Source organism: Anneissia japonica, unplaced genomic scaffold (assembly GCF_011630105.1).
Source record: "Anneissia japonica isolate Jap-2015-1 unplaced genomic scaffold, ASM1163010v1 scaffold41793_len627382_cov181, whole genome shotgun sequence".
NCBI lineage: Eukaryota > Metazoa > Echinodermata > Crinoidea > Comatulida > Comatulidae > Anneissia > Anneissia japonica.
Window position 1 is genome coordinate 397,915 of NW_022750669.1, and position 14,315 is coordinate 412,229.

Consider the following 14,315-nt stretch of genomic DNA (forward strand, 5'->3'; position numbering starts at 1 on the left):
TAGTTGACGGTTTTTTTTTCTCTCGTTAAAAGTTAAGGTTAAAGTTAACAACTGTGTCAGAAGTACTCGTACTTTGTCTCCGAGCATTTCTAAACGTTCAGAATCAGCGGTCCCAGAATCAGTACTACTATAGGGGGTATACAATTGCTACAACACATGTCATACCTAGGCCTATACTATCATAATGTAGACCTACTGAAACAGCCAGATTCAATATTACTGTGCTTTTTTATAGTTTCAAAGACCATGCCATAAATTGTCACACTGTCTAGACTACCAAGATCTAAGATTTTGGCCTAATCCGTATACGTTCATCTCGATACACGACTGAACTCTGTTTCCACGAGGTGAAGGTCTGGCATGCATATCAGTTTACCTAATGACCTAATAGTGCCCTCTATAATTTCTGCCTTTACTGTATGGAAAAAATAATGCGTCGCAGTGCAAATTGCAATGAAAACGCTGTAGCGACTGTCTAGCAAATGTATGGAAACCAAGCATTAATGATTTTGATTTAATAAGGCCTAGGCCTATGTGATTAACGAATTGGTATTGATATAACCAGATACATTTCTCTGCGCGTTTTATACCTTCCATAGAAATGAATATCTAAGTACAGTATACTAATATATGATTATTTTAATGCTTAGTTCTCATGAAGTTGACCTAGAGTAGGACTATTATGTACAAAATATTATGTATATTGCTTCCTTTGGCAAGATATTTATATTTCCTCCGAAGCAGTATGGTTTCCGTCACAGGAATGTCTCAGAGAGTGGTGACTATTGTTATTGTAATTATCTTGTCCTTTATTACCTGTCCTACCTATTAATACCTACATAATTTAGCAGAATCATTTTTATCTAATCTCAGAAATAATTTACATCCATTAAGTGTGTCATCTTATCCATAATATCCATCCATAATAAATATTGACATCTTTTAAAATGTTTCTAAAGCCGGACACTCACTGCGTCGTACGACCGTCGCACGACGAATCCACATTTGCTTCCGGTGAGCGATAGACGACGCAACGCCGTCTATTGATTGTCAGTGGCAATCTGAACGGATCCTCATTAAAAAGACGATCCGTTGGGTGCGCGTCTTCGCGTGCGTTCTTGTTGCCGTCGCGTCGCCGTCGCACGCAGTGAGTAACCGGCTTTAGATAAACTTGAACGATAGCAAAATATAAGCTTTTAACAAAAAACCCAGAGTATTTGTTTATTATTATTTGAATCTTATATTAAATATTAATACATGGATACCACAAACAATTGACTCAAAATCGATACCATCTTATGATAATGATTGATTGCATCAGTTAACGATGTGTTATTCTATGATTTTTGTACAAAGTATGTATTTAAAAATTCAAGGGAGATTTTAAATTAAACTTAAATATCATTGTATAATTAATAAGCAACACCATACTTTGTAACTATTTTTTTCGATTTCAGAGCAATATCACATTGAAATTAACATTCAAACTTTAGAGTATTTCACTTGACGTTTACATAGACATCTAGGTTGTCATAATTCCACTGTAGATCTTCATACTTGTTATCTGCCCTTGAGTCAACTTTGTATGCCGTATAAGCCTGGAAAACTCAGAATATCAAAAAGTATATTAATTTCTGTAGGTTTTGTGAGAATAGCGTAGTCAGTGTTCAAATCACATGAGCTAAGTGCAATCGTTTTGTCATCCAATGCGCCTACAATCTAGTTCTAGGCAACCGGCCTTAGGTATACTTCCAGTGTTCTTTGTGCTGAAGACCCTTGTTAAAAACCGGTAAAGGGCGAACAATCCGCTTAAGTATATGGTATTTTCGCAGCACTATATAGCCACGCCAGTACTCACAGGGTCCTAGCCTTTTTCATTGTCTACATTTCAATTTTCTCTAAAAAATACTTTAGCGTAATGGATTGTCATAATCAATAAATACTAATTTTCTTACATCCCACCTTTCTTACCACCGGTTGTTCATGAGTCCGGGTGTTGCTTCAGTTACCTATAAATAGGCCTAATATAAGATAATTATTCAGATAAGAATATTTAAACAGTGTTAATCATAAAATCATATTTCTAAATACTAGTCGTCAATACGCTGCTATGGCGAAAATGGGTTGTGGAGCTGTAGGCGTACGGTTCCACTGGCAAGCGTTATAATGAAGAGTACACCACAGATTTGAACCCCCTTTTTTTATTATAATTCTGAAATATATTTGTATCTGTACGAAATTAAATTTGTTTACTCAGGACGTAAATGCGTAAGTACAGTACAGTACTGTATATAGGTACAGATTGGCTTAACAATTATCAACACAAACAATGCAAAAATTAAATAATGGTGACGATAATGATGATGATGAACGTAGTTGATGTCAGGTAATCTGCAGTGTGACTTGTTTTCTATAAGAAAATACAAACAATGATCATAATGTATGACAACTAATTATTGTGTTTCATCATTTCTTGTACTGTAATCTGTGTGTCTTCATGATTTTGGATACTTTATCCGTGAAGCGACGATGACACTACAATTATCGTTTATTAATAAATAAAATCAATGATAAAATGAATTTAACTTGAACACAATAAAACTTAATATTTATTCGGATACAATATAGACCACCTACATTATTATTATCATCATAATAATAAGCAATTAGTAGAGCTCCGCATAGTACGCTATAGGAAAATTATTATACGAAGGTTAAATTTAATGCTTGAAAACAATTTTTGAATGCATTAAATCTAAACTAAGTATAATAATTTTCCATTTTGTGTACGATACATGCTCTACTAATTGCTTTATAAGTCAATCGCCGTCTTTGAATATTATTTTTTTATAACTGTTGTAGCAGTCATCGGTTGCTATAGTGATATGATCAGTATTACGTGTGCGTATTTACATTAGCTGTGCGTATGCTGATTTATGCTCCTCTGCCTAGTAGCTCTACAGCTTAGTAGTAGTAGGCCTAGTAGTAGTTAGAGGAGCCCGGGCGGCCTCCTGCCTGGCCGTAGGCCTAAGCCTACATCTAAATTTGTTCCTTGAGTCTTTAAAATAGGTCTAGAATATTCCTATTAAACGTTCAGTTTGTTGTGTTTATGAGGGTCCATTGATTTAATGAATTCCTTAATTGTTCATACTTAATATTGAATTTGAATCAATCATTAAATCTAACCTTCATATAATAATTTTCCTATAGTGTACTATGCAGAGCTCTACTAATTCCTTATTATTTGTCCGTGCTCCGTTTGAATAATTTAAGATTTGAATATCATAAGATTTTCTTTCTAGCAAGTTATTAATCCAATCAATCTGGGAATGTGGTTGTTGGCATGATTTGAGCTGCACAGTGGAAACACGTCATTCTTCTTAGGTCAATATCAAAATGAGGATATTTCTCTTGGACAGATGAGAGCTCCGATCCCTGGACAGACAGTATATTTCCAATTTTACTCTTTTTACATTGTCTTATGCCTAGTCCTACTCCTCTTTTACTTTTTCCGACCTTTAGCACATTCTCATTTGAGTTTTCAAGAAAAAATACAATGCGCCCTCTCTTTATAATTATCTCTATGGCTACAAATTAACGTACTTGGTAACGAACTTATGGCGTAACACGAACACCCTATCTCAGATCCATAGCAACGACTAGGACGCCTTCTCCCAAAACAAATATTAAAGCTGTGACAAAGCTGGTGAGTTCAATCGGAAGATGATGTTATGCCAGAAGCTGAATATAAAAGAAAATTTTATATTTTGTTTTAATATTTGTATAATTATTTTATAAAAAGTAAACTATGAACTGTAAACACAATGTTGTGCACCCAATTAAATAATTAACACAAATTAAACATTATTTATTGTTTATGCATCATTTATAAAATAAACAAAAAACTTGACAGAAGCATTAAAGTATCAGTCAAAAGCCAAGCAATTATAACCATACTTGAGATATTTCATCAATGTAAATAATGATCAAAATGTACACTGAGATTTGTTTATTGTTTGTTTTTAAGAATAAAAAACAATTCAGTTCAAATAAAGTATAAATAGAAAATACTGACTTAATCCATCTTATTATTCTATTAAAGTCACTGCTCAATATATGGCAGTAAGGTGGCTGTACATTCGTAATATCCATAAAGGTCTATATTTTGCTTTAAGATAACTAAACTTCTAAAACATTATACAATGTTTAAAGTATAATTCTTGAAGTTTACTTTTTTCTTGACCTACAGCAGTATGAAAATAGTATTATGTGAAAGTCTGTCGTTTCCATTGAAAAATATTTTCAATATTTCCTAGTATGGTTCCGTTATGGTGTCCCAGATTACGTTGGTGGGCATTATTGTCGCCTATTATCTATCCTACCACATAGGCCCAAATTGGTTAATGTTAAATTATGTATTGTTCAGTAATGCATTACTAAATTAACAATTTTTATATTAACATTTTCTATATTTAATAATGTTAATATTTTACTGTTTTTAAAAAAAATTATTATGCTGTATTTTCATCAGAAAAGAATTTTTGTGTATTGAAAATAAAATTATCTTGTATCTTGCAACTGCACAATATCATGTTTAGATTATGGCAAAATTGCTGATAATTATGGTAATGATTGATTGATTGATTGATTGATTGACTACATCAGTTTGAATATGTTCAATATGTTTATAAATTATTTACAAATATTTACAAAAACATACGAAAAACCCAAAGAAGAATGATTGGAATGAAAGATACAAAAAAAAATATGATAGTATAATGTAAAAGATTGAAAATATATAGGCATATTTGTTATGGATAATATGATAGTGTCGTCACCACAAAAGAAAAAAATACTTTTTATTTTTGAATTTAATGCTGAATAATAGTGAGTCGCTTTGATGATTTTGGGGCCGAAATATACACCTGTAAGCACTATTGTTTGAAAAAAACAAAAATCTAGCAAAAACAAATAAATGTGTGCATTGTTCGCTATTGGAACGCTTGACTTTTTTCAAATCCTGGATCCGCCTCTGCATCGTGTGGTATAGGTGACCAAGTTTAGTGAAACCAAAACAATCTTTATCGAAGGACACAATATTTAAAGATTAACACACTTTTATTTATTAAAAATATCCACACGTTTTCTTTGATGTACTGGCTAGGTTTATAGCCCATAACCTAAAAAATTATCACATCGTGATTTATTTATTATATAAATTTGGCAAATACAAGACTGAATATCATTCTATGTATACAAACTGACAGAAAGTAAGCGCAAATATTTCTCTGAATAAAAACTTGTTGTATTGTACGAAGATTTTTTTTTTATCTGTTCATTCTTGTGGATGTTAATTGTAAGACACGTGTTTTTTTTTCAAAGTATTATGTAATACACAATGAATATAATAAATCACATGATAGCAACTCTTCACATGAAAGAAACATTTCCACTAGTGAATAAATGATGTGAATATTAAAAACACCCCCTCCCCCGAATATTGCCGCAATCGGAATTTGAACCCAATCCGATTACCGTAGTTAAGTTTAAGCCCTGTTTGCTAAGTCCGTGCATTTGAATGTTTAAACTTTCACTGTTTTTACTTAACATTTAAATAAACTACTGGATTTTCTTTATTCAATAATAGGTCTTCATACATCTTGTTCTCTGTACTCGGTTCACTTCTGTATCCCATGTAAGCCTAAAAAATAAAAAGAATTGCGTATTAATTGGTGTAGGTTATGATTAAATTTGGGAAGAAGATATTTTTTGAAAGTAAATTTAAACTTTGCATGCAAAGAGGTTTTATAAACTACTTGATATTGAGTATGGCACAATCTTGCGTAATACTGAGATACAAAATAATATACGCCGATTAGACAGTAGATTCTCGTTCACTTATTCTATTTTTGTTTTGCAGTCTACTGATGTTAATTCTAATGCTCAGTCCACACTATCAAATTATCTTTTACAGACAATTATTATATGCTCATATAATTATATATTCATGATATGCCTATATGTTTTCTTACCGATGGTTGTTCGTCCTTTCTGAAAGTTTCTTTTGTTTCCTTTAAGATAAAATTATGTGTACATTTATTCGTATGTTTATTCTGGTAAAAGACATGCAAAAGCAAAAAAAAAAAAAAAAAAAAAAAAAAAAAAACTAATCAAAAAAAAAAAAAACTCTAATCAATGCCTCACAAAAAATGTTTTCTCCGAAGTTATGACTCCGACACTGTGTTAGTGTTGACCAGATCTAAAGCTTCGCCATTTGTTTTGGTTTGTCCAAGTTGTCTATCAGTTCGTAACCAGTGGAATTAATGTTGAATATACACGTATACTGCTTATGCTGTTGCCTTTTTCCAACTTAACATTGCACAAGAAGTGCGGGATTTATTACGTAATGCTTCCCAGTATAGGCTACTACGTTTGAAAGAGGAGCTGGTGAATGTAACGTTTATGTTGAAGCAAAAACGCCTACATCAACTCATAACCACTTAACTGGGAGATCGCAAGCCGAGTCAGTTATTACGCAAGGTGCATCAGTTGTTAGGTGAAGTTGAGTTAAAGTCATGTAACTGTATTTTGAAACAAATGTTCAGCTTATACTAGCATCAACGCACGCATTTTGGAAGTTCTTAACGAGTTTTACATGCGCACTAGTCCGTGAATTTGTAAACAAGATCGGAGATCTAAAGATGCATAAATGGCGGCCCGCTGGATCTCAATAGAGATTCTTTAATAATAATAATAATATAAAGGCAAAATGGGAAAAACCCATAAAAACAGCAACTGGCCACATAATGCAAAACAATATAAAATTAAAACTGAACAGTAGAGAAAATCCGATCAGAATGACAAAATAAACTAAGCATCCACTAAAGAAATTCCAATATCTACAGACGGATCCGTTTCGGCCTTCCAGGCCTCATCAGTGCAGCTAGGGTACAGACCCAAACGAAACGTCCGACCAGCTTAGGCAGAGCCCAGACTAGTCAAACGACCACTAATGACAACAGAACCAAACCAAGGCAATATATATAACAGCCCAGGTGTGAATGCAAATAGTGGAACAAAGCTATGCAGCTCAGTTCCAGTAGATACAGATAATACTTTGTCATTCTTAACACGTCCTAAGAAATTCTTACATACAGCACTAGTCCGTGAAATTGATGCACGGTAAAGATTGCATCTTTAGATCTCCGATCACAAATTACGTAACGTTTGTTTGTTACATGCATTTGTCATCATGGTACACAATTACATGGGGTGCTTGCCACCCTTAAAAAAACTTTTCCGACCCGTTCACACCTGCTAATTATACATTTACTTTTGTTCTTTGAGTGATCATCGTCCTACACGGATCACCTTAAAAGCAGGGGAAAATGTTAGCGAGTATTGCTATCTTACTTATTAGTATTAAAACGTATGCACAATTGGCATTAATCTGTTTCGAAATGTCTCATTAATAACTCTAATTCATTTTAAATTAGCTATTCATTGTTATTTTTGATTTTGAGGTTCTTTCGTTTGATTTTTGTAGAGTAGCATCTTTCTTATCTGCAAGATGTTGCTTTGGTGATCTTTAAATGCAATATCAAATAAATAAGATAATCAAAAAATGAAATTATCTTCCTCTTTATATAAATTCATATCTATTAGTGTTAATACTAATATCATGACATAAGTACTATCACAAGAAAAAGCAACGTTTGTTAATGAAACATTAACCGATGAATTACCAGTGGCAGATCCGAAGGGGGGGGGGGATTCAAGGGGTTCGGACGAACCCCCCCCCCCCCCTGTGAAGAAACGTAACAAAAAAAAACTGGGTCCTGGCTTACAAAAGTCATGCAAACCTACTTTAGGCATAGTTTGGAAGATCAGACAAACTGGTTTAGCCCATCTAGTTTTCAATTAAATAAATTATACACGCTGTTTTTGGTTCGCCGTCGTAATAATTTATGTACGAATGTGCGTTCTTCAGGCCTATCGGTTCATCGATCCATGGAAGAAAGATAGGCCTCCTATCTAACTATTCAATGTTGTTGGAATATAATAATATATTGCCTGTCTTTCTTTTTTCTCTACGATAGGCCTAAAGAATGAGATAAAACTACCTGACTCAAGAAGGGTAAAACATTTTTGAACAACTTAAAGGTCATTAAAAGACTCCTCAGAAGTCGGGAAAGCTCATTTTCGGCCATCTAGGAATCAAAATTTTCCCGGGGGAGGACCCCCTATCATTTGGGGGGTGGGGTCTGAAAATTGAACCCCCTCTTTTAAATCCTGAGCTGGTGAATGTAACGTTTATGTTGAAGCAAAAACGCCTACATCAACTCCTTACCACTTAAGTGGGCGATCGCAAGCCGAATCCGTTATTCCGCAAGATGCATCAATTGTTAGGTGACGTTGACTAACTGTATTTTGAAACAATTGTTCGTGCAAAGACTGCCTATCAATGTTCAGCTTATACTAGCATCAACGCACGAATTTTGAAAGTTCTTAACGCGTCTTACATACAGCACTATTCCGTGAATTTGTAAACAAGATCGGAGATCTAAAGAGAGCAATCTCTACCGTGCATAAATGGCGGCCCACTGGATAATAGAGACTTAATTAATAATATAAATTTAAAAAGGCAAAATGGGGAAAACCCCTAAAAACCGCAGCTAATAGCCGGAACAGTAGAGAAAATCCGATCAGAAAGACAAAATAAACTAAGCATCCACTGAAGAAATCCCAATATTTACAGACGGATCCGTTTCGGCCTTCCAGGCCTCATCAGTGCAGCTAGGTTACGGACCAGGGTTGCCAGATAGTCGACAGGCTCTCACGGCCAAACACACACCATCTCACGGCCAAATTCGGCCAAACTTTTTTTTTCGATATCGGCCAAAATTCGGCCAGATTTTAATCCGATTAGAAGACAACAGTGGGTACATTCATTAAATACTACAAAAATTATACGAAAATCAGCGGTCATTCGTTTGAAATTGAAGAAATGCAAAGATATACACAGAACAATGTTAAATATTAAATAGCCTATGTTCTTCAGTTGCTGGCATGCGGGCCAATTTAGGGGCAAATCCAGAGATGTCCCAAAGGGGGAGGGCCGAGGCCGAAAAAAAGGGAGGAGGGGCGAAAGTTGGTCCGATCGAGATAACACCATCTTAAAGGAAATTTGTCTTCTCTAGACGCCCGAAAATAACCTGATGCGTTTGGGCGATAAATTTTTTTTTACCACCCCTCCCCCCTTAAATCCACCTCTGCTATTCAAAATCACAATACTAAGATTGATCTAAATTTGATTTAAATGTAATAAATATTAATGTACATTGTAGTAGATTTATAGCAACAATTTTAAGGGCCTGTTATTGGCAAATCTCTCTTTAATTAGAATGAATTAAGTTACATATTTAGGTAACACAAGCTGGCGTTAAAACAAACCTATGAAACCTTGAATAAATACTTCTTATCTAAACTTCTAAATTCGCCTCTGAATGTTATTGTCGCAGTATTTAAAGCAATAAATCAATGTTGCTATCAGAATTATCTTCTTCATTCTCATATGCAACCTAACTCCAGAGTAACTTCGAAGAAGTCTCTGCAAAACTTGCTAGAAATTGGGGGTGCCATCCGACCCGAATGATCACATCGAGCATTTATATATGGCGCTCTACATAAAGAACATTGCGGTACCTAGGTCTATACAATTTAATTGGGCAATAATAAATTAATTAAATTACAGTAATTTATATTCAAAAGAAATTCAAAAGAGATAGAAACTCCAACTAGTAAGATAGAACATACAAAGACACACAATGTATGGTACAAACTTGCAATAAACTGTCTTCAGCTTAAACGAGGATAAACTTCATAAACAATATATTTCATCCGAAAAATTTAAATTATTAAATGTAACTGTTTTTTTTAAAATAAACTCTCTTACGCCAAATCGGCTGAATCGGGGAACATACCATAGATTAAGTGTTTAGTGCAAGTACAAACAAAGTTACAAGATTAGAATCAAATGAATTTAAGCTAACTAAAACAAAATATCCAAAACAAGTCTACGTTATATTAGGCCTATATTGAAAAAAATGTAAACTTCTCAAAAATTCGGCCAAATTCCAAATGCTACGGCCAGGCAAGTTTTTATACGGCCAGATTTGAGGAATCTGGCCGTCAAAAAGGCCAAATGGCAACCCTGTTACGGACCCAAACGAAACGTTCGACCAGCTTTGGCACAGCCCAGACTAGTCAAACGACCACTAATGACTACAGAGCCAAACCAGGGCAATATATATAACAGCCCAGGTGTGAATGCAAATAATGGAACAAAAGCTATGCAGCTCAGTTCCAGTAGATACAGAGAATATTTTGTCATTCTATACGCGTCCTACGAAATTCTTACATACATCACTAGTCCGTGAAATTGATGCACGGTAAAGATTGCATCTTTAGACCTCCGATCTCGCTCACAAAATATGTAACGTCAGCTTGTTACATGCATTTGTCATAATGGTACGAGGGGTGCTTGTCACGCTTAAAGAAGCCTTTTTAAGAAAAATTTCAGAACTAATATATTATTATACAATACTTTTATCGAGCTTTGGATCAACTTTTGTTTTTTGAGTATAGATCATCTTCCTACACGGATCAAATGTGGGGAAAATGTTAGAGAGTGTTGCTATCTTACTTATTAGTATTAAAAAGTATGCACAATTGGCATTAATCTGTTCTTTCGAAATGTCTCATTGATAACTTTAATTCATTTTAAATTAGCAATTCATTGTTATGTTTGATTTTGAGGTTATTTCGTTTGATTTTTGTAGAGTATCAACTTTCTTATCTGCAGGATGTTGCTTTGGTGATCTTTAAATGCAATGATATCAAATAAATTTTTAAGATAATTAAAAAATGGGATTATCTTCCTCTTTGTATAAATTCATATCTATTAGTGTTAATACTAATATCATGACATAAGTATCATAACAAGCAAAAGCAACGTTTGTTAATGAAACATTAACCGATGAATTACGATAGCCACACTAGTACGCTGCGATTCAGGAGCATAGTTAGCCTTGTGTGTATTGCTTAAGTGCACATGTTGTATATGAGGCCTAATATCATTTCATCTTCAGTGGCATCACTTTAAGGTTATTATATCATCTATATTCGACTAAAACTAAAGTAGGCTTATGCCATTATCATCTTTAACCAAAAGAAAAGCCCCACCAGTTTAGTAAAACACATCGGTATCAGTATGTACACGATGCTGGTATCGTACCTGTGCTTTTGAATTTCTCAATTTCCAGAGAATGACACATACAAATGAAGATAAAAGGATTCCCATAAAGAAACCTAAAAACGTCGTTCCAGCAACAAGACTAGTATTGAAGTTTGACGATTTCTGTTGTTCTACGTAAACAAAATACTGATAGTGAGAATATAATAATTGCATTTGGATAATAGTCAACGATAGTACGTATTTTAAAACATTTTATTTGTGCTATAGATCATTATATAAATTCACAGAAAAGCAGAATTATTTTTTGTTTTATTGACATTTAAAGTACATAAAGTGTGTCACAAGGGGAGTCATACCAATCAATGAATCAATAAATCAATCATAACCAATAATACATAAACAAAATATAGGAATATTTAGAAATATTGGAATACTGAAACATTTGTAGTTCATATGGTACGTTCATGATTATAGAATACTAAATGAATGAATGAATGCGTAAATCAAACAAAAAATAAACAAACTTATGATGACTGAGAAAATTAGAAAACAAATTAATAAATATATGGAAGGATGGATGCGTCGATCGATGGATGGACGGACAGATACATGTATGTATGAATGAATGCTTGAATGAATGAATAAACGAATGAAGTGAGTTAGTGAATGAATAAATGCAAGATTAAAAAATAAATAAATATAATAAAGCAAAACCTACCAGTTTTGGAAATACCTGCTACAGAAGTCCAATGTGTGGCTAACAAGACATCTCAATAAAAAAAAAACAATATCTGAATAACTGATTAAACTAATTTATTGTTGAAGAACGTATCAACTATACTTCAATCAATCAATCAGTCAGTCAGTCAGTCAATCAATAACTTATTATTTTAACATAATACAATACAAATTACATTATGTGGTTATAACAAAATAGTGTATTATAAAAACGATTAGAGAAATGATAGTACACAAATCAAACCAAATCAAATATTGTATTCAGTAACAATAATTCCTTCTTTATTATGAGAATAAACAAACGAAAACAATTCTGTGCCTAGAAATAAATGGATACTACTAAGATAAACGTATTAGTGCAATAAACATTATTTTTAGTTCCTATTTGAATTGAAAAGTAATTTAAATAAATAAAACAAAAAACAAAAATAAAGCATAATAAATGGATGAAAGACGTACCTGTACCCGAGAGACTTGATACGGGTGCCCTTGATGTTGCTAATGAAAAATATACATATTATATTTCCAATCAAAAATCAACCCATTGAAACGTAAAAATTAAATCACATGAAAGATAGTATTGAGATATTCACCAAGAGCGTTAAAGAATAATTGTATTGTAATTTATCAATTATATTTACAACTTACAAGTAGGTCTAAACATTAACAGTGTTCCCTTATTACTCAGCTTTCCTTCATCCCCACTGTAAGCTGCATTCTCTGCTCGACATTGGTAGTCTCCTTCGTCCATTTCGTTGACTCCACTAATCTCTAATGATGTGTCTGACTGTGGATATTTCTTAGTATCACAAACATTAAGCACGCCACCATCTTTGACCCATGTGGTGGTGATAGGTGTTGGAACACCATCAGGTAAGGTGCATGTAAATTTCGCAATTGAATTTTCGTTAAAAATTTCCTGCTTTGGTTCCAAAATAGGTGTGTCAAGATCTGACAGAAATAGAAGTTTATATTATTAAAAAATTACAAAATTATTCAAAAATACAAAAATATATATTCAAGCCGCAGCGGGAAAATATGGAATGAATTTCTTCAAGACATCCGTTGCATTTTGACTCTTAGTGAGTTCAAGACAAAACTGAAATTTTTCATTTCCGTTATTTTGATTAATTTGTCAAGAAACAGCCATTCCCTCCCTTCTTTAAAATGTATTTCCTGTTTCTTTGTTCGAGCTACCTAATAAGAGGTTCGGGAAAGCGACAGTGATAGATGGATGATCTCCGGGAGCACTTGCTTTTGCCTGTTTTCACCACTAGTTAACTTGATTATAAGTATATACGAAATATTATCTTAAAAAGTAAAAAAAAAAAAAAATTAAAAAATAATTACAGAAAATATAAAGAAATTACAGAAAAACTGCTGCTCCCTGCAGGTTGAAATGGCCGCACGAGCAGCTCTTTTACGTGTGCCTTATAAGATGGGAAACACTGAACCGAGAAGGGGCTACTCACTGGACATGCAACCATGATACAATAGGAAAACAATGTAAATGCAGTACTTACATTGAACTGTTAATTTAGAGAACCCATTTGCATTGTTACCGGATAATGTGGATACTCTGCATAGATAGTATCCTGTATCGTTAACTTCAACATTAGATATAATGAGGTATCCATCAGGACTTATGCTGTATCTACCTTTAGGTTCTTTGTTAAATAAATTCGTTATAATAGGATCCCCCTGCATTACGCCATCTGCATCACATTTCAACCAAGTCTCGCCTGCCACAATTTCTCCTGGTAGGGTAGTTGTGAATGCATACGTTATCAGCGCATCTTCATTCAATTTTGCTGTAGCCGGAAACACTGTTACGGTTGAGAGTTAGGCACAGATACCTGGAACGAAGTAAAAGTTTCAAACACACCTAAACACGTTCCGTGATACTAACAGAAATTGTAGAGTCCTACCATGAATTTAGTATATATGATACTTGGAACTAGTAGCATTGTGATAGAATTTTTGTTAAATGTAATGAAACTTAAACTAAGCTAATTATACTTTTAGGTAGATGTATAACAGTTTTATTTTTCTTATTCTGTAGTTGACCTATTCTTCAGTGTCTTAGATAAAAGAAACTACAACAAATTAATAAAAATTTAATATTTACCAAGGCAGGCAGACAAAGTACATTTTACGATAAAATGTTGGCTTTCTGTATCGTACATAGGTGAAAATACACTATCTGAAAAGTGATACTTATACTTAAAGAAGCAAAACACATCCAAAAGACAACTATATTTGTTGAATCACTACTGTTTTCCTTAAACTTTAATTTGTCTGTTGAGCTTAGTAGAGTCAT

General features: G+C 33.5%; 1 protein-coding gene and 1 long non-coding RNA gene across 2 annotated transcripts; both read right to left on the reverse strand.

Moving 5' to 3' along the window:
• Positions 1-5,099: 5,099 nt before the first annotated feature.
• LOC117121454 lies at positions 5,100-6,123 on the reverse strand. Its single transcript, XR_004447555.1, has 2 exons — positions 6,033-6,123; positions 5,100-5,701 (listed from the first exon to the last, which is right to left on the reverse strand). It is a non-coding gene; the product is annotated as an uncharacterized LOC117121454 (long non-coding RNA).
• Positions 6,124-11,248: 5,125 nt separating this feature from the next.
• LOC117121462 (protogenin A-like) lies at positions 11,249-13,854 on the reverse strand. Its single transcript, XM_033266676.1, has 5 exons — positions 13,519-13,854; positions 12,644-12,946; positions 12,455-12,493; positions 11,976-12,026; positions 11,249-11,427 (listed from the first exon to the last, which is right to left on the reverse strand). The coding sequence occupies exons 1-5, from the start codon at positions 13,700-13,702 to the stop codon at positions 11,249-11,251; spliced, it is 756 nt and encodes a 251-aa protein (XP_033122567.1). The 5' UTR covers positions 13,703-13,854.
• Positions 13,855-14,315: the final 461 nt, after the last annotated feature.

What these genes read in the sequence shown, in the direction of transcription:
- LOC117121462 (XM_033266676.1), bottom strand. Translation starts at nt 13,702, where the DNA reads ATGCAGGGGGATCCTATTATAACGAATTTATTTAACAAAGAACCTAAA. An exon ending in GTTAATGTTTAGACCTACTT is followed by an intron (nt 12,494 to 12,643) that starts GTAAGTTGTAAA and finishes ATTTTTCATTAG; the next exon opens with CAACATCAAGGGCACCCGTA. An exon ending in AGCAGGTATTTCCAAAACTG is followed by an intron (nt 11,428 to 11,975) that starts GTAGGTTTTGCT and finishes TTGTTTACGTAG; the next exon opens with AACAACAGAAATCGTCAAAC.